Here is a 26,117-nt window from a genome sequence, read left to right on the forward strand (position 1 = left end):
GCGAAAGTTTTTGTTTGAAGCTGAATCTATTAGCGTAATTTGAAATTTCAGAAAATAGATAAGATGAAATTTAATGTTGAAAAATCGAATCCATATCTTGCGCCTTTCCGGGAGCAAAAATAAGGCTGTGCCAAATACCGACCTAGGATAAAATTCAATATCTTTATACGGCAGTATATGAGCAAGCAATGAAAAGCCTGTCGTGCGAAGAAAAATCTGAATTTAAGTCCAACTACCGCGTAAGATGAAATAAAACGAATAGAATTGACAACGAAAGTGATAATGATCACAATTCCCCGCCGGGCTTAAGTTGGGCAAGTCAGTTGTCTCCTGAGCCGATGTCCGCGAGTTCGAGCCCGATTAATCACAGTTGTACCGGATAACTGTCCGCCAACTGCAACGTTGATACAAAGCCGAGAACACCATACAGAAGGTAAAACGACTATAGTTGAAACAAAAGATCTATCGAAGAATTTTTATACCAAGGCCCTCGGATAGTCGAAAGACGGGTCCTTTACCAGAAAGAGTGCTCTACTATAGGACGAAAAATTACTGATTATCGAGACAATTTTCATGACAATTAAAACATGTCCATCATCGTCTAATCATCGCACCTCCTACTTTGTTCAAGCAGGAGAAAGAAATCTTAAATTCACCTTTCTAGCAATGCTTTCTTTTCTAGTCCTCGCAAGAAATGCCAACATCCCGTACTTAAAATACATTAAATCTATATTCTCATTAGCAGCAAGGTATTTGTACGAAAAATAGCAATAGATTCTGTGCCTACCTTAAAACACGCAGCGACCACGTGCATAGTTCTTCATCTTTGTCCCTTTCTCTCTGTTTTGCTCGTTCATCCCCAACATCCGGGACCGGACTGTCGTAAACTTGCTCACGCCCAATGACGGAAACGGATAAAGCTTTTCTAGCGGAGGGGAGCGATTTAGGTGTGTGTGACTGTAAGAGTAGAATACCGGCAAACGAAGAGGTAATAGCTGGGGGCCGAAACTATTTGAAGGCAGGAAGTCCAAACATTTCCGGTTTGAAATGTTCCAACGATTCGAGCACCACCGTAGCTTGTTTCCGTCGATCTTCTTCGATGTGCGGATCGGGAACCATAACCACCTGCATGCCGGCGGCCACACCGGCCGTCACTCCATTGGGTGCATCCTCGAAGACAAGGCACTACAACAAAAATATTGCATTTTGTAATGGGGCAGTTCAGTTTTGTTTCTTTCAAAGGTGGCTCCAGAGAGTGCTGATTTTGAAACCTTACTTAATGTTTACTGTTTCAGGGTAGTCTTACCTGATCTGGGTTGGGTTTGTCGGGGAAGCGGGAGGCGGCTACTAGGAAAATGTCCGGAGCCGGTTTGCCCTCCTTTACTTCGGCGTCCGACGATCCCATAACTTTGTGGTGGAAGAGGTTGAAGATATCTTGGTGGTTTTTAGTTTTAACTTCTACGGAATCGGCTCCGGAACTCGTAGCCACCGCAATGGGAATGTTGTTCTCGTGCAGATGTCGGATCAGTTTTTCCGCGCCTGATTATTGATGTATAGGAAAAAATGTTAGTTTTCATAAAATCTTACAATCTAACGACTAACTCTAGGGAAAAAGCATAAGGGTGTGCACTATTTCGTAGCCAATGAACAAGAACACAGAGAAAATCGATTCTAGAACTGATCTAATGGAAAATGGACGTTATATGAGTAGAGAAGTAGGTCACAATTGGAAATACCAATAAGAGCGTCATTCATCAGTACCTCTCATAAGAGGAGCACCGCCGAGTTCCACTAGCTGTTTCTGGCGAAACTTTTTCAAGAACTCATCCACTGTACAGGACAGCTTCAGATCGTTTACTATGATCGATACGGTTCTCTGTTCCGTCGTACCCAAGACCTTCATGCGGGTTGCCCATGGGTAGGTCGAGTTGTACGATTTGATCAGATCGCCGAGGATTCTCTCGTAGATTTTCTCCGTGTCTGTGGGGGAAAACGGGTGAGAAAGAAAAGAAAAGAAAAAGAGAAAAAAACAGAAACACCCGATTAGTCTTATCGGTTCGGGTTTACCCAACAGTACCTGGCATCATCTTGCAGCTGCCCATCAGTTGGTTGATTTTCTCGGTCGAAACGATCACGTACTCTTCCGGCGTCATCGGAAGTCCGAGGGCCTCAACGATGGCAGCCGCGGCCGCCTCTCGCTGGAGTCCCATGACCGCCTGTTTTATCTCCCAGGTGTAAACTTTCCCGTATGGGTCCGCGATACTCTGCGTTACTTCCGTGTACAAGTTCTCCGTATCTGGAGGTTTCGAAAAGGGGTTGAAAACGAAGCAGAAAGAAGTGAAGCGCGCCGTATTGCAATCAACGTCATGCAAGATGGAATCATATTTACGAATAAAGGAAGTAAATTTCAATAAAATGTCATATTCATGTATGCCATCATAAATATGACATTCATGTTGACTTGAAAGTTAAATATTAGTTGTTAGTTCCGTGTGTTAAGAGAATTGACACTATGCTACTCGACTATTTACCTAAACAATACATATTACGGAATCGCTCAGTGAAAACATACGTTATGATGGTTAAAGTCGTTTCTGATCAAGATGAGATAACTTGACGTTACGTCAGACAAGTTGTCAATCTGTGTTTGATAAGGTACTCATCTCGCCTTTTCACTATCGTGTACTGTGTAAAAAGTATCGGTTTAATCATGAAGAAATTGATTAGGGTGTTTAATACAAGGGAGATATTCATCACTATTGATAAGGCACTGCGTCGAACATTTTGACGAAGCATCAACCGTGATTAATATCACCCTTTAAAAAATTAGCTCATTTTTGAAGCTTATTAACTTTTTTATCTTAACTCGAATCGAAATGCAGTCTTGGGATAAAATATTTTTCATAATTAAGGCTTTAAGAAAAACCGTAGCGAATAATTTGCGGCAGTCTAGTGTGTGTTCTGTCTCTAACCTTTGTGAATGATTTTATATTTACCAGACACATCACATGTCTTTTAAACCTTTGTATGAAATTAAAATGCGCACATTTTTCTCTCAGAGAGCAAACATGTATTTGGAGGCGTTCGTTAGTCCAGAAAACTGTTATTTTTGAAACACCCTAATATTTCAATTTTCAAAAAATCATAACTCGCTTACGAATCGTCATATGTATGTGATGTATTCGTTAAATTTGCCTCAAAAACTGTTAGCTACAATTTTGTTGGAAACAATTTGGCTCTATCTGTTCACTGGAAAAAGTTGTTGAGTGTAAATCATTTTAAAAATGACACGCCGTGATATTTGATTTAAGATGATTAAAGCGCATAGTTTGATGAGCATTTTTGCTGAAGACACAATTCATCTATCTCTTATTATAACTTCTTAATTAATTTTGTCGCGATATTGTTCCGTCGTGGACCACTGTGTACATTGATGTCATATTATTTCTCTATTCTAGTTTCCTTCCTTTTGAAAAAAAATGCGTATTTTGCAAATAAAAAATGAAAAAGGACGATCTTATTAAAACAGGAGGGCTTGTAAACATTCAATTGAAATCTATCGGGTTTCTTTTCTTTCGAAAAACAGTCTTAAAAAGTCGGTTTCCAGTTAAGTTTTATTTTTGAAATAACACCGGATCTCGACGTCATTTGGTATCAAAGCTTGAATTTACTTTTCTCCGATTGCTTTTGGTCTTCCCTAAAGTGATTTTTTAAGGGGAAAAAATTCACCCAAAAGGCACCTCTGAATCAGGCCAGATTGAGCTGACATTTCACACAGGGGATGCTTAAGCCTTAGAAGCTAAAAATCTCACAAATCAGTTTTTGAGCCATTCAACAAAAAGTATGTATCGGTTTTTGAAATTCAAAGATGAAACTTACCCCATATACGAGATTCGACGTGAAGGATGGCTTCACGTACAATGTTTTCAATTTCAAAGTTCTAGACTAAGGTTTTTTTCCTTGTAGACTAAGGCTGCCAAATTGCCCGGATTTATCCGGGTTTGCCTGGATATTCAATACATAATTTGGTAACAGTCCGGCCCGGCCCGGTTTCCCGGATTTCATTGAAAAATAGCCAAAATTTATTCACTTTATTTGCCTCATCAAACAAAAAAAGGGTTTTTGGAGGTCTAAAATAAAATTTAAAATCTGTCGATGAGTTTTGATGAAAAACATTTTTTTTATTTTTATTTTCTAGATTTTTGTTGAGTTATTCCTGGGTTTTCAACCAAATTTGCCCGGATATTGCCCGTATTTTAGGGTGTCAATTTTGAAATCATATGCCCGAATTTTGCCAGGTTTTTATATAAAATCGCCCCGATTTTTGAGGCACGGATACGGGCTGAAAAAATCCTGGCAACGTTATTCTAAACTAAACTTGCCAGATTTTTCCCGCACGTATCTGAGCCGTTTTTTTCTGGAAGTTTAACACTACGGTCATTCTTCCCTAAGGTGTTCGAGCCGGGAAAATCCGGGCTATTTTAACTGAAAACCTGGCAAAACCCGGGCATTTGATTTCAAAATTAGACAAAATCAAGGAATCCTTCAGTAAAAATCAAGAAGAAAAATACATGAAACATCATTTTTCTATAGGACTCCAGATTTAAAATTGTAGATATTTAGACTTTCAAAAATCACTTAACTTAATCCTGTTGAGAGTAACTTAAAAATGATGCGAAAAAAATCGTAGAGATTCCAGTGTATGCAATGTTTGGAAAGCAAATGTTTGTTTGGTTTTGTAGAAAAACTCCAAGGAGCATGATTTTTCGGCTGCATTTTATGACACTTTTAATACCCCGAGAAACTTAGGTTAACTCGTATTAGGATGTTTCATTATGGTTTAATTATGGCATTTTTTGTGCAGCTCGTTTTATGACGGTTTAATTATGGTCATGCAAAATGCTTGTATTCTTGAATCGTTTACAGATAATTTGGAAAACGATAATAAAACTTTTATTAAACATACTGTTTAAGTTCTTTTGAAAGAGTTATGACTGCTCTGTTTAAACTATAATGAAACACAAACTTAGAATTTTGCTCCAAGCTTTCTTTATAATAGCACTCAGTGCTTGATAATTAGACCGCCAAAAAACTTAGTGACAGTTCCCGTTTAAGATGTCAAAACAGAACACGCTCAGGTTCAATGAGGTACAAAGAAAGGTCACGAACAAACACGCACACTATTCCAGAACTCGTTATTTAAAAAGTAAAAAGGTAAACAAAGTCTACGTCACTTGCAAGGATGTTTACGTATCCTAGGCGAGAATCGTAAACGGCAGTTGGCAAAGATTTTTTTCTCTAGTTTTCGCCGGTATAGCGATGATGGTTGTTTGTTTGAAAATGCAACTGACGTCACGAATTGTCATGGTTACAAAAAAAAAACTTTTACTAACTCTTAGTACGGAATTTCCATCGCCACCTGAAATATGTACACAGGTTGTATCAGATGAGATAGCCCATATTTGAATTGGAATTCCCATTTTTACACATTTTTGATAAGTTATTTGTGTTGGTTTTGAGTTAAAATATGAATATGAATATTGAGTGAAAGGGCCAAAATAAAAGGATTTTTTTTATGCTTGACGCCATCATTAATCCAAGGCGGCTTCCGCTTTTATTTCCAAAGCTGTAATTTCATATCATGAAATGATGAAAATATCATGAAACCTTCACAATATGGTTATTAGATGAAAGTGATAAACGAGTAATTTAGTAATTTTTAAATTTCAGTGGAAGTCGCCATCTTGGATTTCACGATGTCGTCGGATAGCGAAATTCGACTTCTAGCAGTTAAGCTATTTCTCTCAATACTCATATTGTGGAGGTTTCATTTGATTCCCAGTGATTAACAGCATTTCGAAGCTCAGCGGAAGCCGCCATTTTAGGTTTTAAGATGGCATCAGACAACGAAATTCGACTTCAACTCATAGGTTATTCCACGGGTCATTCACAACCAATCCCTTTTCATTCAAAAAGTCTATCCTCATTCATTGTACTATTGACTAACAACTCAGAAATGAGGAACTCATCCGCAAATCGTGTAGTTAGTTAGCTTGCAAGAGAAACGTCTAATTTTAGCTTTTTTATATGGCTCTCATAAAACCTTTATAAAACTAATCCATCTAAACCATTTATCTGACCATAAAAAAGCTATTAAGCATTGAATTGACTAACCCCATGTTGGTTGCAAAATTGAAGGGCACAAAATGACGCCATGTTGATAGATTCACAATGCTAGTATTTGAAAATATTTTTCCAGTCCTATTTTCCATCAATTCGCTCGTGATAGACCATCAGATTTGACGAGGCGCCTTTATTTTAAGATACTATTTCATATACATTTTACCTAAAATCTTGATCGGCAGTAGAAAACTTTATTGGCTATTAACTTTATCAGATCATATCTCAATAATGCAATTATCATTCATCAAACATCATGGTTGCTGAAAAAAAAATTAAAAAAAAAACTCCGAGGACTCACAGAATCTAAAAAAACGAAAATTGCTAACATGTTTAATAAAAGCTTTTTAAAAGCTTTGGTGACCAACATTGATGAACAACAATGATTGGTCATGATGACGTTTCTAGGATAGTGCCAGGTGATGTTATAGAATGCGCTTTAGCTTTTTATGAAGATTAATGCTATAGTAGGTACTAACGAAATTTTGCTGACCATAACAAAGCTAAAATTGTTACTTGGGACTACCATATTTCCATTAAGCTTAAACATGATTCGATGAAGCATTTTGAGCTGCATAATTGTTAGACAATCGCATAGGCATTTGCATTATTCAATTTTGAGATAGGGTACATCGTTTTGCGTCTATAAACGATCTTCTAACACTAGTCTCTGGAGCCACTTTTTTGTGCAACTTTAAAAAAAAGTATACACTAGAGTGCCCCACATGACCCGACCCGACTTTGTAAAAAAGTTATACGCTGCAGGCTAAAGCTGGTCCAAGGCCTAGTACAAGATCTCATGCCAAATTTGGGCCAGATCAGATCACGGTAAGGGGTCGCTTAACGAGGGATTTTTAGACATTTTGTTCGGGAGAAACATGAAAAACCAGCTTTTCTTCAATAGCTTTGGTTCCCTTCGGCCGATTTCGTTTGAATACGGTTTTTCTTATAGCCCAAATAATAACAAATATTTCATCCGAAGATTGCATTTCGATTAGAGTTAAGATAAAGAAGTAATAAGACTTTAAAAATTGGCTACCTTTTTTAGGGGTGGTATTCATTACTTTAAATGAGGCGTCAATCAACATGTTCGACCGCCCCTACTAATTAACAGTGATGAATACCACCGTTGAAAAAGTTATCCAATTTTTAAAGCCTAATAACTTTTTTATCTTAACTTTGGTCAAAATGCAGTCTTGGGATGAAATATTTGTCATAATAAAGGCTTTAAGAAAAACCGTATTTAAAAAAAAAAACGGCAAAAGTGAACCTACAGTACCGTTCATAATTGTATAGAAATTCTAAGCACGCGCACTGTCACTTCGACTTTGAACTTCCATAACGTTTGACTCTGATGATATTTTTTGATCAAATTTTCTGCGTTAGATAGATCAATTATCACACTGTTATACCACAAAATTTGAGCTTTCTGGAGTTTGTGTGGCCTGAGATACAGTAATTCTACGAAAATCGGACTTTTTGGAGTTTTCTCATTCATACTGCAATATCTCAGGAACTACACTACATTTTTTGTTAAAATTTAGCAGAGTGATTGTTGAAATATAAAGTAAGCATGTCTGAAGTTTTTGGAAAGTTTTATTGATAGGATCAAAAGTTACGGGAGGTACAATTTTTTAGGCATGAACCTAAAAATGCGATTTCTATAGAATTTTGGACGATTCATGAGAACATAATCGTTTCCATCCACACATCAGTCAAAAAATGTCAGGCAAAAGCAATGATGAAATGAAAAAATGAAATTAAAGATCTATTTGTGTTTTGAAATCAGAATCTCGCAATATTGTTTTGATTTTTTGGTTGAAATAGATTTACTGGTTGCTAAACATAAAATAGGAGTTTCCTATGAAAACAATCGTCCAAAATTCTATAGAAATCGAATTTTTAGGTTCATGCCTGAATAATTGTACCTCGTGTAACTTTTGTTCCCGTCAATAAAACTTTTCAAAAACTTCAGACATGATAGCTTTACATTTCAACAATCACTCTGCAAAATTTCAACAAAAAATGTAGCGTAATTTCTGAGATATTACAGTTTGAATGAGAAAAGTCCAAAAAGTCCGATTTTCGTAGAATGACTGTATCTCAGGTCACACAAACTCCAGAAAGCTCAAATTTTGTGATATATTAGTGTGATAGTTGATCTATCTAACGCAGAAAATTTGATCAAAAAATATCATCAGAGTCAAAAGTTATGGAAGTTCAAACTCAAAGTGACAGTGCGCGTGCTTCCAATTTCTATACAATTATGAACGGTACTGTAAGTTATTGATGAACTGTTTTTTTTTTTTCATTTTTCTCCGGAACAAAATTTCTCAAAATTCTATACAAACTTCAAGTTGGGTACGTTGAGCGACTCCTTCCCGTGATTCGATCTTGCTCAAATTTGGCATGAGATCTTTTACTAGGCCTAGGATCAATTTCAGCTTGCAGCGCATAACATTTCACAGGTTTTAAATTTCCCATACAAATTTGAGGCAGTCTAGTGTACACCTTGCGTAGTACCTTAAGTTTTACCAATTGATTTATGTATTTCGTTCTCTGAATAACTTAATCACTATGGTTATTCATGCAATAAGTTGCAAAAAGATTCTTTCTGCAAAAGTCTTAATTTGACCAAAGAGACTTGCCAAGAACTGCAAATTATCAGTAGTATAGTTAAAAGATCAACATCTTGATTGTTGCGACATTTTTTTCTCTCAGTAAAGGATTTCATTTTTCAAAATTTTGCACGACAAATAACATAAAAACTTTCCCCAGACAACCACAACATTAAACAAAAAGCTGCCAGAGTGTGTGGTTCGATTGGAATGCAACAATGTTAATGAAAATGCTGACTGACTGACTTTGTTGCTTGATCATTAAGTTCGAAGCCGCCTTTGATATTCTTTTGTTGACATTGACAACTAGGCGCTGGTCAGGATCGAAAGAAATTGACAGAAAATTGTCAGCCTTGGGCCTGCCGAGTTTTATGAAAATCCGGAAAATTCCCTGAAAATGTATTGATTAACTTACAAGAAGCACATGTCAACTTATAGCAACATGTGGACGACCAAGCCAACGACTGAAAATTGATGATCAAGTAGGTCGTGGAATGTCCTACTCGACACTGAATTCAGTGCTGAAAAGTAGCACTTTTCGACACTGTTTTCAGTGTCGAAATGTTCAATTTTCACATTTATTGTTCCAGAATATTCTAAAAATATTTTTATTATGGCAAAAAAAGCTGTTGTTTTGATGTTTCTTGATGAATGAAATAAAAAAGTGCCTTTGCATAGGAAAATAAAGATCGATTAAATCATCTAACGAAATCCCAAAAAGAAGTATATTGCTGGCCTTACATAATTGTTCAGGTATCAGGTATCAGAATGGGGGTAGGCTTAATAGCGGCACGTTATCCAAACATACGGGAAAATTGTGCCTAGCCTTTTTTTATCCAAGATTTCATCATTTACCTGAGAAACCTGAAAAACCTATAAAAGGAAGAAATAAATTCAATCTATTTAAGATGGCATAAAGCCTTTCCACTAGGGATTATTAGCATTAAAGCTCTTTTCTACATTCGATAAGGAATGATAGAATGTTTTTTAAGTTTAATTTCTTAAACTCAGATTCGCTTAAAGCGTAAGATCCCAGAGTACGAAAACGTAGTCTGGCAAATGAGGGACAGTTACATATAAGATGGAAGGGATCTTCCACATCTGATTCACAACTACCACATACTGGAGATTCAGCACGCTGAATGTTGTGCATGTGATAGTTGAGTTTACAATGACCGGAGAGTGCTCTGATCAAGATGCTGCAATGAGATTTATTTAAAGTTAATAAGTAACTCGATATGATTGGAGATGGTTTTTCTAAAAATAATTTAGTTTGACGACAAGTGTCCAACTCTTCCCAGTATCGTTCATGCTGGTTAGAGGACCAAGTTTGAATTTGGTTTCTGAACCAACATGGTGATATTGGGACAGCCGGCTCTGGTCCGTAAAATTCCTTTTCCGACCCAGCTCTAGCGAGTTCGTCGGCGCATTCGTTTCCGAAAATTCCCTTATGTCCGGGTACCCATAGAAGGTTTAATCCATTGCCTTCAGCAAGTTCTTCGATTGCTTTCCGGCATGCGATTACCAGTTTTGATCTAGAACTGGAAGCACTGAGTGATTTGATAGCTGCTTGGCTATCTGAACAGAAATAAATTGTTCTGAACATAATCTTCTTTTGAAGTGCAATTTGCACTCCATACATAATAGCATATAGCTCAGCCTGAAAGACTGTACAATATTTTCCTAGAGGTTGAGCATATTCTATGTTCAACTCGTGACAGTAAATTCCTGCACCTGCACGGCCGTTTGATAATGAACCGTCAGTATAGAATACAATATGAGAGGACATTTGGTCCTCTACGAAACCTGATAACCATTCTTGAGGAGAAGGAAATTTGACTTTAAACCCCATGTAGGGAAAACTACTCGAGAGTGTTAAATCGTTTGGCGCTAGATTAAACTTGTTTAATCTAACTAATTCAGGCCACACATTTGTATGACTCGATGATCTTACGATATTTCCTGACAGCCAGAGACCAACTGCCTGTAGACGAAAAGCACATGAGAAGGCTTCCTGTTTTAGGAACAAGTGTAGAGGTTTGATAGAAAACAGAGCCTCTAGTGCTGCAGTAGGAGTTGTAGTGAACGATCCGGACATCCCCAAAAGACACATTCTTTGAAGGTGATTTAGTTTAGTCCGAACTGTTGCAACTTCTCCTTTCTGCCACCACACTAGACACCCATAGGCCAGAATTGGTCTTACTATTGTGGAGTAAATCCAGTGAATATGTTTGGGTTTAAGTCCCCAGTTTTTTCCGATTGCACGTCGGCATTGTCCGAAAGCCATGCATGCTTTTTTGATTCTGAATTCGATGTGATCAGACCAGTTTAATTTGGAGTCAAGAATGACACCCAAATATTTAACTTGATTAGACACGGTGATTTCGGAACCATAAAACAGCAGAGGGCGCACCCCGCGGGTGATACGTTTTTTAGTAAATAAAACAATATTAGTTTTTAGAGGATTAACTGAAAGTTCTACATGAGAACACCATCGTTCAACAGAGCGCAGAGCTTGTTGCATTATATCAAATAATGTGCTTATGCACAAACCTCGTACCAGCAGAAGATAATCATCTGCGAATCCATAGGTTGGTATTCCACGGTCATTGAGTTTTCTCAACAAGCCGTCTGCAACTAGGTTCCACAAAAGAGGTGATAATACACCTCCCTGTGGGCAACCACGTGTGCTAACTTTTGTTATTGAAGCCTGTCTTAAAGACGAATGAAGATTCCTGTTACTTAGCATTGCGCTAATCCAGTTAGTTAGAACACTAGGCACTCCATGAAGTAGTGCCGCATCCATTATTGATGTAAACGAGACATTATCAAATGCTCCTTCTATGTCTAGAAATGCTCCTAGACATGATTCTTTCTGTGAAAAACTATTTTCAATATTATGTACTACGTTGTGCAGAAGAGTTAATGTTGATTTTCCTGTTTGGTATGCATGTTGTGTCGCATTAAGCGGATGTTGGACAAGGCATTCTTGCCTGATATGATGATCAATTAAACGTTCAAGTGCTTTTAATAGAAATGAACTTAGACTAATAGGACGAAAGCTTTTGGCTTCGTCGTATGATGATCGTCCCCCTTTAGGGATGAATTTCACGGCTATCTGCCGCCAAAGTTTCGGAATATATCCATGAGCAAAACTGCTTATCATTATTTTTCTTAATATGTGTTTGAAATGATCGAAACCTTTTTGAAGCAAAACTGGAAATAAACCGTCACTTACAGGAGATTTGTATTGAGCAAAACCATCGATTGCCCATTTGATCGATTCTGTAGTAACTATTTTCCGAGCAAAATGCAAGGAATCTAGACTTCCAGAAAAGAACTCAGGCTCTATCGATGAATCTTGATCAACACATCCTGGAAAGTGAGTATTGAATAGACAACTTAATGTTTCTTCGTCGTTTGATGTATAATCACCACTAGGGGTTTTAAGGTATGAAACCTGATAATCTTTTGATTTGGCTAAGACTTTATTTAACCTACTTGCTTCGTGCAAGCTTGAAATGTTTGTGCAGTAGCTCCGCCAACTTGAGCGTTCGGCAGCTCTTGTTGCTTTCCGGTAAGCTCTGCGAGCCAACTTGAAAGCATCAAAACCTTCCGTGCGCCTTCGGTTCCAAGAGCGTCTGCAGTTTTTTCGTAATTTACTAAGATTTGAGTTCCACCATGGTGTACTGTTTTTGTTGAATTTCAACGTTCGCAAGGGACACGCTTCTTCATAAGAATTTAAAATAATTTCGGTGGTTTTTGCAACCACTTCATCCAACTCAGAAGGAGTAGTAATTTCAGGTGTATATCCATGAAATTTAGTAGCAAGATGCTCCAAATATAGGTCCCAATTAGTTGTTCTTGGGTTTCTGAATGTAATTGTTCCTAAAAACTCACCTGAGTGTTCAAAATAGATAAACCTGTGGTCAGAAATCGATTCTTCGTTAGGCACATGCCAATTTGAAATTTCCTGAGAAATTGTTCTAGAACAAAGTGTGATGTCAATCACCTCTTCTCTGTCACACCTAACAAAAGTTGGTTTATTTCCTACATTTAGAATTTCTAAATCAGTGCTGCTTAAATATTCCATTAAATTTAAGCCTCTCAGATTGATATCTGAGCTACCCCATACAAAATGATGGGCATTGGCATCACAGCCAATTACAAGAGGTATATTTTGTGATTCACAGAATGAAATGACATTTTTTAAATCATCCGTAGGGGATGATTGTTCATATGGTGAGTATGCTGAACAGTAGACGTATTTTCTATCAGGCAGCGAAACCTGAACGACGCAAATATCTCTTGTTGTTAGATTGGGTATAAGTGTTGCATTTAAAGAATTGTTTATCAATATACATGCACGAGGCATTATTCGGGCATTAGTCATTCCAATTACACTGAACACAGTAAAGTTTGGTTTGAGCAAATTCCCTAAGTAAAAAGTTCCATTTCGGAAATAGGGTTCTTGGACCAAGGCGATTGATGCAGTTCCATTAAGGATTAAACGACATAAGTTCAGTGTAGCGGTTCTTTTGTGCTGCAGATTTATCTGTGCAACCTTAATAGAAAGCATTTCTATCAAAGAATTCCACACATATTTCCATCACACACAAGAACCTCTGCACCTTCATATCGACGCATGAAGCGGGGTATCCCATACAGGATGAAAATTTTAAAATCGTGTGTATAATCTGAATCCCACGAGTTGCCAGGAAAAATACGGCCCTTTGCACCAGTGCCTGGCTATAGTGCAGACCTTAACAACGTTCTGCTTAAGATAGGATTATTATACACCCTCCTACCCCCACTTTGGGGCCCGCAGGCACAGAACCACCTTGAAGCGGGTGTTTACAAAATTTAGGAGAATACAACTCGTGCATGCGCATTAATAGCAATAAGCACAATTGGTGAATCCTCCCTGAAGAAAACTTGGCTTAGAACTTCAAAATTCCAAGCCAAGTTTCCCCCCCTCCCAATGTGATAGTCGCATTTGAAGAATGACTAACGCATATGGGAAGTACTGGATAAGTCGCCTTTTACGACGTGGACCAGTATCCCAGTGGTAGTATTCTATGAGCCGCCACCACAGCTGAAAATGTATTGATTAACTTACAAGAAGCACATGTCAACTTATAACAACATGTGGACGACCAAGCCAACGACTGAAAATTGATGATCAAGTAGGTCGTGGAATGTCCTACTCGACACTGAATTCAGTGCTGAAAAGTAGCACTTTTCGACACTGTTTTCAGTGTCGAAATGTTCAATTTTCACATTTATTGTTCCAGAATATTCTAAAAATATTTTTATTATGGCAAAAAAAGCTGTTGTTTTGATGTTTCTTGATGAATGAAATAAAAAAGTGCCTTTGCATAGGAAAATAAAGATCGATTAAATCATCTAACGAAATCCTAAAAAGAAGTATATTGCTGGCCTTACATAATTGTTAGACCGAACTTAGAAATTTGAGTTCTGTTTACAACGGATAACTACAAGTTAACCCTTTCCTTCCCAGGTAGCACAGGAGATCCACAACTTCGCACAGCTCGCATTTGAACTGGGCGCTTTGGATCAACATCATTTTCTTACCGAATGTGCAGGCATGAATGAAGAATGATTGCATAAAATTTGAAGAAAATCGATTCACTAGTTTTTTCTCGGCCGATCAAAAGCTGGGCAAAAGTTGGATTTTTTTAAATTTAAATCAAGTCGTCATTTGATGTTCAATAATTTCACAAGTTTTCATAATTATCTTCAAATAAAAATACTGACGTGCAGAAAATTGTTGGTGTAAGCAAAATCAAATGATGTTTTGCTTAGATTTCCACTAAAACATAGTAATTTTCGAATAAGTAAAGTGGATCACAGGTGATACACTGGGAACAAAACGTACTTTTCATCATGCTTAGTTTTTTATCAATACTCATGAAAATCATTCCGTCAAAAGTTTTTTCTCTTCAAGATAGGTATTTCATCTACTAAAATGACCACATGTCTCGAAATATTTGCGAAAACTTGTGATTTTTTTCGAAAAACGGCATGTTTTGTTTCTCTGGCGAAAAGTGTCATGGCCGGCCATTGTTCAAGACGAAATTTAAAATTTAAAAAATTTCAATAGTTTGACTTTTGAGGGCTGGCTATACCCAAGAAATATTTCACAAAATAGGATCGTTTTAGTTTGTGATCAATGAGGTGATGAAATTCCATGTATTTTTGCCGTTATTTCTAATTATTCATTTGCACCCTCTGTGTTGTTATCTTCCCAATGGAGCATATATGATCCATTTCAAAACTCAATTTATCAACTGGATCATGAAAGTAGACTATAATTATGCATTTTTGTTCTAGAACATTAGTTGTTTATCAATATTTCTATTTTTAAAACGTGAAAAACCTCGTAGGAAGGAAAGGGTTAAGGAGGCACATTGAAAACATTTATCACTCATCAATTATTTATAATTGTTCGAACTAATATGAATATTTAAACAAACCTTATCAGTTTAACAATTCAACACTGACGCAGTCAAGAGAAAATTATTTCTTTGTTTCTTGTTAATTTAAAAAGTTCAAACAAAATTAAGTAACTACCTTCAGTGCAATATTTTCACATTTTCACTCACACCATATCGGCTCGCCTAGTTTTTCCAATTAAAACAAGTGCAAGAAGGAAGAGGATGATGCACCACCCTTCACACACTGCAGCAATGCAACATGCTGATACAGAATACGTACATAGCACTACAGACATGTCTACCGCACCAAGTGCCTATCAATATGAAATTGTACACATTGCCAAGGTCAGGTTTGGATTGGATTTCGCAAAACTACCTACCCACATAAAATAGGACACAAGAAGGAACGAACAAGGTAATATATAGAGGAATTTTCCCATCCGCCCGTCGACTGTCGGGTCAGCCGTCTGATTGCTTTTTTTATTTGCTTCTGCTTCTGCTGTATCGATAAAGAACCAGCTGTTTGGAGGGTGCCCCAAAATGATTATGCATTCGTTGGTTCGATATCAGCAGCAGGTTTATCTTCCCTTTTCAGGTAATTCTCGTCGTGATAATCGTACGAGCACTTAATACACTTTTTTCTGACACCATCATCCAAAGGTTCACGTAATAATTCCATATAGGTAATCAATCTACGGGATCTACGCATGGGGATTGGATTCAGCATGCACTCACTCACTACCTACATATTTGAGGGGGATAGTTTCTACCGAGAAGCATCAACTACAACCGGAAACGGGAGCTTCCGCGTGAAATCACGAAAACAAACGAACGAAACAACAGAACTCACCCAGCAGCAGCCCATCCATGTCGAAGATGCAGTGTGTCACTTTCCGGAAGTTGCTAGCCATTTTGGAGCTTCCACCCGCGCCGAGAATCGAACCAGTACTAAACAGACGGCTCATGGTGGCCTAGCTCCTAAGCTCATCAGTAGCAGCAGCAGCAGCAACGCCATCCAGCCAACAGGAATGTCCAGGAAGTCCGTCGTATTATACGTCGTTGTTGTTGGTTGATGATGTATGGGTGTTGCACATTCGCGCGGCGAGCAGTTAAACGAGAAAAAATGAGAATACGAAGAGAGTGTACGTTAGTATTTTTATTTCTGGTGTCTACTCATCATAATCGGATGACTTTATCGGTGGCCAGAGGCTAGACTTTGTCAGTTGCGCTGGACGCGAAAAATCACACAATACCCATGTGGCCCTACGCGTATAAAGCAGATAATGGCAGGACTCGCGACAACAACGACTAAAACGTCGACGACATCATCGGTTACACGATCCGCGATAATGACGATGGCGCGGCGCTTCCAAATACGCGATTTAATTCATACGCTCTCTCTCTCTCTCTCTCTGGGGCACACTACGAAACCGTTAGAACAACGTGGTGTTTTGCTGTTTTGTACGCGCGGGTACAACGATCTGTTTCCGAGTGTGTTTTCCTAGAGTAGTACCTACTTACTACGCAAAAACACCACCCCAGGCGTAGGGATTCGTCATTGTTTGCTACAATGTCAGAAGTGCTAAAGAAAAATTACTGATGTAAAAGGTCGCGGTACACCTCTGGTGAAAATGAAAATGAAAAACTTATTTTGTCAATAGCTCAAAAAACGACACATACAGTACCGTTCTTAATTGTATAGAAATTGGAAGCAAGCACACTGTCACTTCTACTTTGAACTTCCATAACTTTTTACTCGGATGGTATTTTTTTATAAATAGTTTTGCGTAAGATAGATCAACTATCACACTATTATATCGCAAAATTTGAGCTTTCTGAAGTTTGTGTGGCCTGAGAAACAGTAATTCTACGAAAATCAGACTTTTTGGACTTTTCTCATTCAAACTGCTATATCTCTGAAACTACGCATCATTTTTTATTGAAATTTTGCACAGTGATTGTTGAAATACGAAGCTAACATGTCTGAAGTTTTCGAAAAGTTCTATCGATGAGATCAAAAGTTACGCAAGGTGCAATATTTCTGGCATGGATCTAGATATGCGATTTCTATAGAATTTTGGACGAATGTTTCCATAGGAAAATCATATTCTCTGTTAAACAACCAGTAAATCTATTTTAACCGAAAAATCACTACAATATCGCGAGATTTTGATTTCAAAACACAACTGGATCATTTATTCCATTTTTTCTTTTCTTCATTGCTTTTGCCAGGCATTTTATGTCTGATTGGTGGAGGAAACGATATTGTTCTCATGAATCGTCCAAAATTCTATAGAAATCGTATTTCAAGGTTCATGCCAGAAATATTGCACCTCGCATAACTTTTAATCTCATCGATAGAACTTTTCGAAAACTTTAGACATGCTAGTTTTATATTTCAGCAATCACTGTGCAAAGTTTCAATAAAAAATGTAGTGTAGTTTCAAAGATATAGCAGTTTGAATGATAAAAGTCCAAAAAGTCCAAGTTTCGTAGAATTACTGTTTCTCAGGCCACACAAACTCCAGAAAGCTCAAATTTTGTGATATAATAGTGTGATAGTTAATCTATCTAACGCAAAAAATTTGTTAAAAAAATATCATCAGAATAAAATGTTATGGAAGTTCAAAGTCGAAGTGACACGTGCGTGCTTCCAATTTCTATACAATTATGAACGGTACTGTAAGTATTGGCTTTGTTACATGGTGGAAGCGATGGAGTCTCAGTGTTTAAAACTTCTTTTAAAATGATTTTATTTCGCTTCCCCTAATATTATAAAATTTCCACGGTGAAAATCGAAATTCAAATATTTTTAAGAGGTTTTGAACAATGAGACCAGTTCAAAATTCATCTTTAAACTATTCCCCATCAAATCCACCACGTTACAAAATCAACTTATGTTGTTTTTTGAGTTATTGGCGAAATAAGATTTTTTATTTTCCTTTCCAAATTGGTTACATTTTCAGTGAAGTTTTAGTAATGTAACCTGTACGTGTGCAAAGTTTGACGACAATCTGACAAGTGGTTTTTGAGATACCATCTAATAAACAAGCTTAGTGACAAGCTTAGTTTTTGGGCAGGATCGAGAAAAATCCAGGAAAGTCCAAGTGGGAGACCCAAAAAACAGCTTGAAATCAACTATTCAACCAAAGTTCATAAGATAAATCGATTAAAGAATCCTAGAGGATCTGACAGTGAGCTAAAATTTGAATATTTAAAAGTGAAGATGATTTATTTTATTTTAAGTTAAGGAATGTGAGAGCTTTTATCAAGCGTAATCCGGAAATTTCAATAGAGGAAGCGTTAAAAAAGTTTTTTTTCTGTATGGTTTGATTAGCTGACTAATAAACAGACCCGATTAAATATCTACAGGGTAAAAAGCTACCCACCGGTAAAATGAACCGAATGCGGTGTTCAAATCGTGCACAAGATATTTGGACCGCTAGTGGATGGATATTTAAAAAAAAAATCAGTAATAGATAGCGAAATTAACTCTTTAGCAGGCACCTGGCAGGTTTCCAGCCAAAAACTTTTCATTGGAAGCTGCAAATCAGTCAGTTTTTCATAACGATTGACATGATGAATAGCTAAATGTTCAAAGAAGACTGCCTCCAAATTGCGACCGCTTTTGCTGTGTAGCACTTCATAAGGTTCCACAAAGTTTATACTTTGTTTTGGTTGGATCTGAAATCGTGCCAATACGTGAAAACTGAGGTGGAGTGATAAAAAGTAAAATTAATATGTCATTTTTATGCATTCATTGCACGATACTTTAATTTTAATAAAAGCTTCTTCGAGTCAAATTAATTGTGAAGGCAATCATCGCCTTTCAAAATACAGTAAGCACCCAAACAGTAGGCAATATTCACACCAACAATTTGTTTAATAGATACGTACACAAATCAAGTTTTGACTTTAAACGAAATATACACCGCTATAATGAAAAGTAAATGCAGTATTTTATTATGTTAGGTATGTTTTCTTAGCATACAATCAAAAACTTATATCCCTTCGAATAATCTAACAAAACTGAGCTTTAGGTTTTTCACTTAATAATAATTGTAGTATACTAGTAACTGATTGGCTGACTGACTTTAATAATCCTGGTTTTTGCTGTTTCCGTTAAACATTTTGAAATATGAGCCCTATCTATCCTTTAAGTCGTGGCAGGATATGGTAACTCTAGTGTAGTACAAAGTTGTTACTTATATTAATGTCTTAAAAATCTAATTTCGTCAATAACTTAACAACGCGACGAAATTAGGTTTTGTTACATAGTGGAATCGATGGGGAATGGTTTAAAGATGAAATTCCAGCCGGATTCGTTCCATAAAACGTGATAGAACTGTTTTCATTCCGATTCCCCCGCCAAGGTGAAATTTCCGCGGTGAAAACCGAGGGAATTTAAATAAACAGTTCTACAAGGTTTTAATGACAATTTAAGTCCGGCTGAAATATCATCTTTCAATCGTTTCCCATCGATTTCATCATGTTACACATGCTGTCACGTGTCACGTTTTTAAGTTATTGATTAAATAAAAAAATTTCAGGTTCATTTTCACTCAAACTGTAAATCTGGCTTTAACGTCACAAAATTTGTATAGTTTTGCAGTATTACCAGAATTATTAATCTTATACCCGTATTACTATTTTGGCTACAAAACCGATGTTCATAAATTATACCATTTTGGAATTTTCTACACACTTAGATTGCAACTTTCTCGCTCGGGATCATGATTTTACAAATCACAGGAAAGTTGCTCAGATGTCACGAAATTCGAAAAAAAAAATCTATTTGAATCTCTTAACGCTTCATTAGGTACTCCTCATATCTGGGTTGAAATTATCACAGGAACTTGCACGAATCTCCTGAAACACGGATAATGTATCACGTTAGGCGCATTTGTTGTCCTTTTTTTGTCGTGTAAAATTTCCTGTTTCCTTTCTTTTACATCGCAAGTTTCAAACGCAAAGCCCGAACTGAATTTTCGTCTGCCGAACTTTTCAAGCTGCCTCACGAATTTTGTTCGAAAAAAGTTCAAGTGCAAATCGGAGATCGTACAAAAGCACCATATCGCTGGTTCCAAGAAGAATCCGGCTCTCTTAACCATTAGTCAACACCAACCAACAGCCGCGACGACTATCTAATAAGAGATCCAAGTTACAAAAGTTACACATTATTCATTGTTCCGACGGCAAGTTCCCTGTAAGTATTTTTAATCCGTTTTAAAAATTGGTTGACATCCCCACAACAAAAAAAAATGAGTCCAGTGAAAAGTGAAAAGTGGAAGTAAAAATAAATTGATTCATGAAATTTAAACAGTGTTTTTAATTAAAGGAAAACATTACAATTTTGGGGTTGATCCAAAGACATCCAAAATCTCAGAAAGAACCCATCACGCGCTCACAGGAGCATTTTGAAATTCCCTGCAAATTACCAGAAAAAAAAACCGTTTCGATCCTACAGATGAGTTTGACAGTAATTTTCCTGAGCAGTTTTTGTGTCCTGAGATTGTCCTGTAATTTCAGCTGTTGAAAATGCAGGACGAAATCGTAACGATCACAAGAGAAAAGATTAAGTGTGTACACAAGACTGCAATTTTTTCTGGAAGGAATATAGATTCTCCAAACCACAGGAGAATTGCTTATTTTAAACGAAGTTCGAATGGAAACCCTCTCGATCTTCGAGACGTTTCATTTCTCCTGTGATCCAGGAAGAAATGTATACGAATGAACAGAGATTTTTTTATTTTCATATTTCCCTATCTATCTTCTATCTTTTCTTCAAAAAGTGGACTAGATATCAGCACACAATTGTAAACAAACAAAACGAGTTTTGCTCCTTTAAGCCTAAAGGTATGAGCCGTTTCAAATAAAGATGTTACAAAAAACAGAGATTCGTACAATCGTCCTGTATGACGGATGATCGTCGCAGCAGTCAACCGTTTTCTGTCGCACTTTTTATAGTTTGTCGTTTTCCTTCTTTTGTGTAACGTCAAGGAAGTTTTCGTGTGTGCAGTTGATTAACATTGAAGGTTCAAGCGGTGACAACGAACACCAAAAGAAGATTTCATGAAATTGTCATGTGTTTTTAAGTTCGTTATTGTTAATCTTTCATCATTAAGATTCAGCAATTTTGTTACAGTTGATTTTTAGAACTTTTATTATGGTGTGATTTGAGCAAAAATGCAGTTAAAAAACCCAACCCTAATAAAAAATAAACCAACTTGTTCGACCAGATTTGGCCCACTGTATCGACCTTATTTTTGAAAAAACCCGACAGCCCATAGTTCCCAAAAAACGAAAAAAACTGGTACTGTCATCAATATTTCCGGACGTCAGTTTTGGCAAGGGCAGAAAAAAGTGTGGTGCTCGGTCGAGTGTGGAGACTTTTGGGCCTGCGGGTCTGGAAAAGGTCCGGGGTTTCGGCTCCGCATCCCCACGGAGGACGGAAGCGGCGATCGTGGCACAGATGGCCACTCCATCATCGCCGACTTCGGAGCCAGCACGTCAACAGTTCCCTCAAAAAAGTGCACAACAACATGGAACGCCCACACCTCCGGCAGCCAGAGAAATGCTGCACCAGCAGCAAGAAAGCGACTTCAGCAACAAGATCCGACACGGCAAGGTCGTGCGCGCCATCGGTGCGATACCAGCCACACCTCCGGCTGTGTGGGGAAAGTTCTGCACTAGCAGCAGAACAACAACAACATCCGGAACGGCTAATCGGTGGCAGCAGCAGAACAACAACACCAGCAGCATCATGGCCAGGCCGTCGAGTGCTTCGGAGCAGCGGTGTTTAAACTCGCCTCGGAAAGAATCATTCGGCTGATTTTTTCCGAGTTTAACTTGTTGTGTGCAGATTGATTTTATCTTCGTTCCAATCATGACGTGATTGCACACAAAACGAAGAGAACAGTTCCGAGTTGATGTTTTCCCCTCCTCGCAGGAATAAAATCACACCAATGAAACAACAGAACGAAGCTTACCGTACACGAATGCTCACGAGCGATCGTTGCCCGACGGACCGAGTCAGCCTTGCCAGATCTACGGATTTCTCCGCAGTTCTACGGATTTTCAGCATTTCTACGGAGCTACGGATCGATGCTCGAAATCTACGGATTTTCAGCATTTCCTACGGATTTTCTACGGATTATCGAAAAAATTCAAGGGATTCTGCGGATAAATGAATATTATACCCGACGACCAAAAAAAAAAAAAAGGTCATCAAGTTTAATTTTGCCGAAATCAGTACATTTTTCGATTTACATAAAATCTACGGATTTGAGCGGTTTTCAATCTGGCAACGCTGGACCGAGTTAACATTCCTCGCACCCTTCTCTCGCTCGTTTCCCGTTCCCTTGTATCTATAACTTTTAGCCACGCCCCCATGCGTTGTCCGATTGATGTGTTCGGCTGCCGAACGAAAACGATTTTTTCTTTAATTCGCTGAACTGTTCGTTTGCTTCGCTGATGTTTCTCCCCCGATTGCTGTTTACTCCTGCCGAGTTTACCCGAAGCTTACTTCCTGATGCTTTCCGAGTTGAACTTTAGATAGCATCATTGCAGATTGAGTTTAACGAAATAAAATCGTTCTGCAAAGAAGGGCAAAGTGCGAGTATGTAGACTCGCGATTTTAACATCTCTGCTTCGGAGGCAACCACGAGGCAGACAGAACCGTAAGGCTGATGTCATGCTGAAGCAACTAGCAACGCGACCTACAACGCAACGTTCACACGACTAACCAGCTCTCATTTGATCTCCATGGAAATCGCGCAGACCTGTCATACTGGTTGCTTTGAGTAGCGCGACCAATCTGATGCCAATGTGTTTAGTAGCGCGACTAGTAGGAAATCCAATAGGAACATTGTTTTTTCTCGATTTGAAGCAGTGATTCCGGGTTTTAAGCACAATATTACGAAGATCTGTCCGAACTTGTGATAATAAACTAAAAACTATCCTAATCGGCGAGAAAATTTTCATGAATTCTTAGTTCCGGCAAAAAAACAAGGAATTTTGTCGGTTCAAATTTCGGCATTCTTGCAATCCGGGTCGTGATTTGATGAGTTTTTGATGGCTCCGGAAAGAAAGGAGACAATTCAAAGCATTATCAGATGTAGAGAAGTGATGATTTGTAGGAAATTTCAAAGTGACAGGTCGCGCCAGCATGACATACCAATGCAATGCAACGCAATCTTATTGGAACGTTGCGTTGCGTTGCGTTGCTAGTTGTTTCAGCATGACATCAGCCTAAGTCGAATTTGATCGAGACCACACTCTGACGAAAAATGACCAGAATAGTCGGGAAATAGGGTGGGTAAAAATAAAAGTGGCCAATTGAAAAATTTGAATCAATGTTTTCGATTTTTTTTTTGTGTGGCGACGACCATGAGAAACCTTTTGTTACAATTTGAGTATATTATTGTTATCGAAACTCTTATCAAAAACTTATCAAAAACATTCAGACCGACAATTTGTCCATTTTGCATAGAAATAAAATAAATATGATTTATTTAAATTTTTGCATAAATGTTTAAATCCCAAATTCTATGTAAATCTCGTGAGTAGAAAACTGTTTCGAACCTACACGTGAGTTTGACAGTTTTTTATTAGTGATTCAGTGATTAAGTGTGTACACACTTAGATTGCGATTTTTTCGCTCGGGATAGTGATTCTCCTAACCACAGGAAAATTGCTCAATTTTTACGAATTTCGAACAAAAATACACCCGAATCTCGTGACACGTCATTCATAAATTTAGGATGAAATTTCTACGAGTGCGCAGGACCTTGAAATATCCCCCGGACCTTGCGTTCCACATTCCTTGTCAAATGTTCTTCCTCTTTCTGGCCTCTGTTAAAAAACAAAAGGATTGTTGTGATCTTTTTCACCTGCACATAAAATATTGAACCGTCAAATATCTCAATCCGTCATTTTTTTGCGGTTATCGTTTGTTGTTATTATTCAGTGGTCGGTGCTCACGCAGATTTTTTTGTTGTAATTTATTGATCATTTTGTTTAAATAAATTCAAGATGACCTTCTACGTATAAACGGCTCAACTTTATATGCAAGCAGGACCAGGTTCGGGTAGGTTTTGCACCTCAAACAGAATCTTAAACCGTTCGTATGGATCAACATTGCGACTGGGAGATTCGGATGAAAGACCTTTCGTCCCGGTTTGGAAATAATTCTTGACTGGCTGTTAAATCGGTTTTGTTTGGCCAAAAGTACTCGACGCAACTGTCATAGACCCAGAGCGCAAGGTGGCATGATTCGCACGGTGCGGTGGCTCGGTAAGTTCCACTGCCATCCGGCGTCTTTTTATCTTGAATAATGAAAATCTTTTTATTTTTGTCTACAGAGCAACAATCTTAATCTGAGAGTTTTCATATTGAGATAATGTGATGAGCAAAAAATGTGAAATAAATTGAAAGTAGACATGAACCGAGTAGTGGTATTCGGCGAACGGTCTTTTCGGCCGAATATTCAGTCGATTATTTTGTTGGGTTATCAATAAAAATACAAAAGCGATTATTTCAATTTCCTTCTATTTCTTCCATCTTAATGCCCCTCATGTTTTTGAGTTGATTTTTTCAACCAGATATAATCAGATGATGTATTACAAGATCTTTTCAAGTAGGGGTCTCTGTAATTTAGAAAATGTCATCAATAACTGGAAGAACATCAGATGACTTGTCGCTTCTAAAGCCTTTATTACCAAAGAGAATGGGTTCCGGTGAAATCTAAATAAGCAAAACAGGTGCCAAGCAATTTGAAATTGCTTAATTGATATCGAATTAGATGAAAGTCGAGTATGAGCAAGACATCTTCAAAATAGTTGTTTAAAAAAATGATTATCTTTAACCTTAAGCATACCATACTTTAAACCACACAGTCGGGTAATTCAGGATGATTTTTAAAAATTTTTGAAAAAGGGCAAATTTGAACAAAATCTAGGCCAAAATGATACAAGATTGATTGTGCAAATAATTTGAATATGAAGTATGAAGTATGAAGTAAACAGTTTATTATAATTTTGGTGACCTGTAAGAATTGAACCAAAATACAAAGTGGTCAAAAAAAGACAGCGTTTTCGAGGAAAGATCCTGACCGTCCCGTTGTATAGAGTTGTTTTTGACATTTCTTACGCACACTTGCTGAGCGTGTACAGATGAGACGGGACAATTAACCGCAAAAACTCTCGGTACTAAAAACGATGATCCATGATCCTGACTGTGAGAACTACCGAGCGATCACTGTCCTAAATGCCGCCTACAAAATGTTGTCCCAAATCCTACTCCGACGTCTAACGCCACAAGCAAACAGATTTGTGGGAAGTCATCAGGTGACTTCATGAAGGAAAGGTCTACGACGGATCAGATCTTCACATTACGGCACGAACAGCACAAAAATCTTGGCAAAAACGTTTTGTTTTGGACGACGAAAGTTACTTCCCTCTTTCGAAGACGCACATCCCCGGAAACAATCCATACCATTAGGATAGTTCTGCTACATCTCCAAACATTTAATACAAGTTCAAACATAAATTGCAACTGAAAGTGATGATGTACATTGCCATTTCCGAGAGAGGTATTTCTAAGCCATGGTTCAAGCCGTCTGGTTTGGCTATCATTCAAGATGTGTACCATAATGAACGTTTGAAGAAAATTTTAATGCCAATTCTACACAAACATCATGCAGATGGACAATACGTGTTTTGGACGGATAAAGCGTCATCGCGTTATGCCAAAAAACACAATCCTTCCTGAATACCCATTCGATCCCGTTTATACCCAAGAACAGCAACCCGACAAATCTGCCTCAGTGTCGTACAATCGAAGATTTTTTCGGAACTTTGAG

At 37.7% G+C, this 26,117-nt stretch overlaps 1 protein-coding gene across 2 annotated transcripts in view; it reads right to left on the reverse strand.

Annotated features, from left to right (window-relative positions):
- Window positions 1-708: 708 nt before the first annotated feature.
- The window catches only part of LOC129755379 (probable pseudouridine-5'-phosphatase), a 45,337-nt gene continuing 19,928 nt past the window's right edge, over window positions 709-26,117 (reverse strand). The window contains exons 2-5 of one of the 2 annotated variants that reach the window (XM_055751829.1): window positions 16,107-16,234; window positions 1,762-1,980; window positions 1,307-1,539; window positions 709-1,185 (exon numbers count right to left, since the gene is read on the reverse strand). In XM_055751829.1, coding sequence (XP_055607804.1) covers window positions 1,009-1,185; window positions 1,307-1,539; window positions 1,762-1,980; window positions 16,107-16,221 — 744 coding nt within the window. In that variant the 5' untranslated portion in view covers window positions 16,222-16,234 and the 3' untranslated portion in view covers window positions 709-1,008. Of the gene's footprint in view, window positions 1,186-1,306; window positions 1,540-1,761; window positions 1,981-2,077; window positions 2,297-16,106; window positions 16,235-26,117 lie in introns of both variants that reach the window. The other variant, XM_055751830.1, reaches the window with a different exon arrangement.

The sequence above is a fragment of the Uranotaenia lowii genome, chromosome 3 (assembly GCF_029784155.1).
Source record: "Uranotaenia lowii strain MFRU-FL chromosome 3, ASM2978415v1, whole genome shotgun sequence".
NCBI lineage: Eukaryota > Metazoa > Arthropoda > Insecta > Diptera > Culicidae > Uranotaenia > Uranotaenia lowii.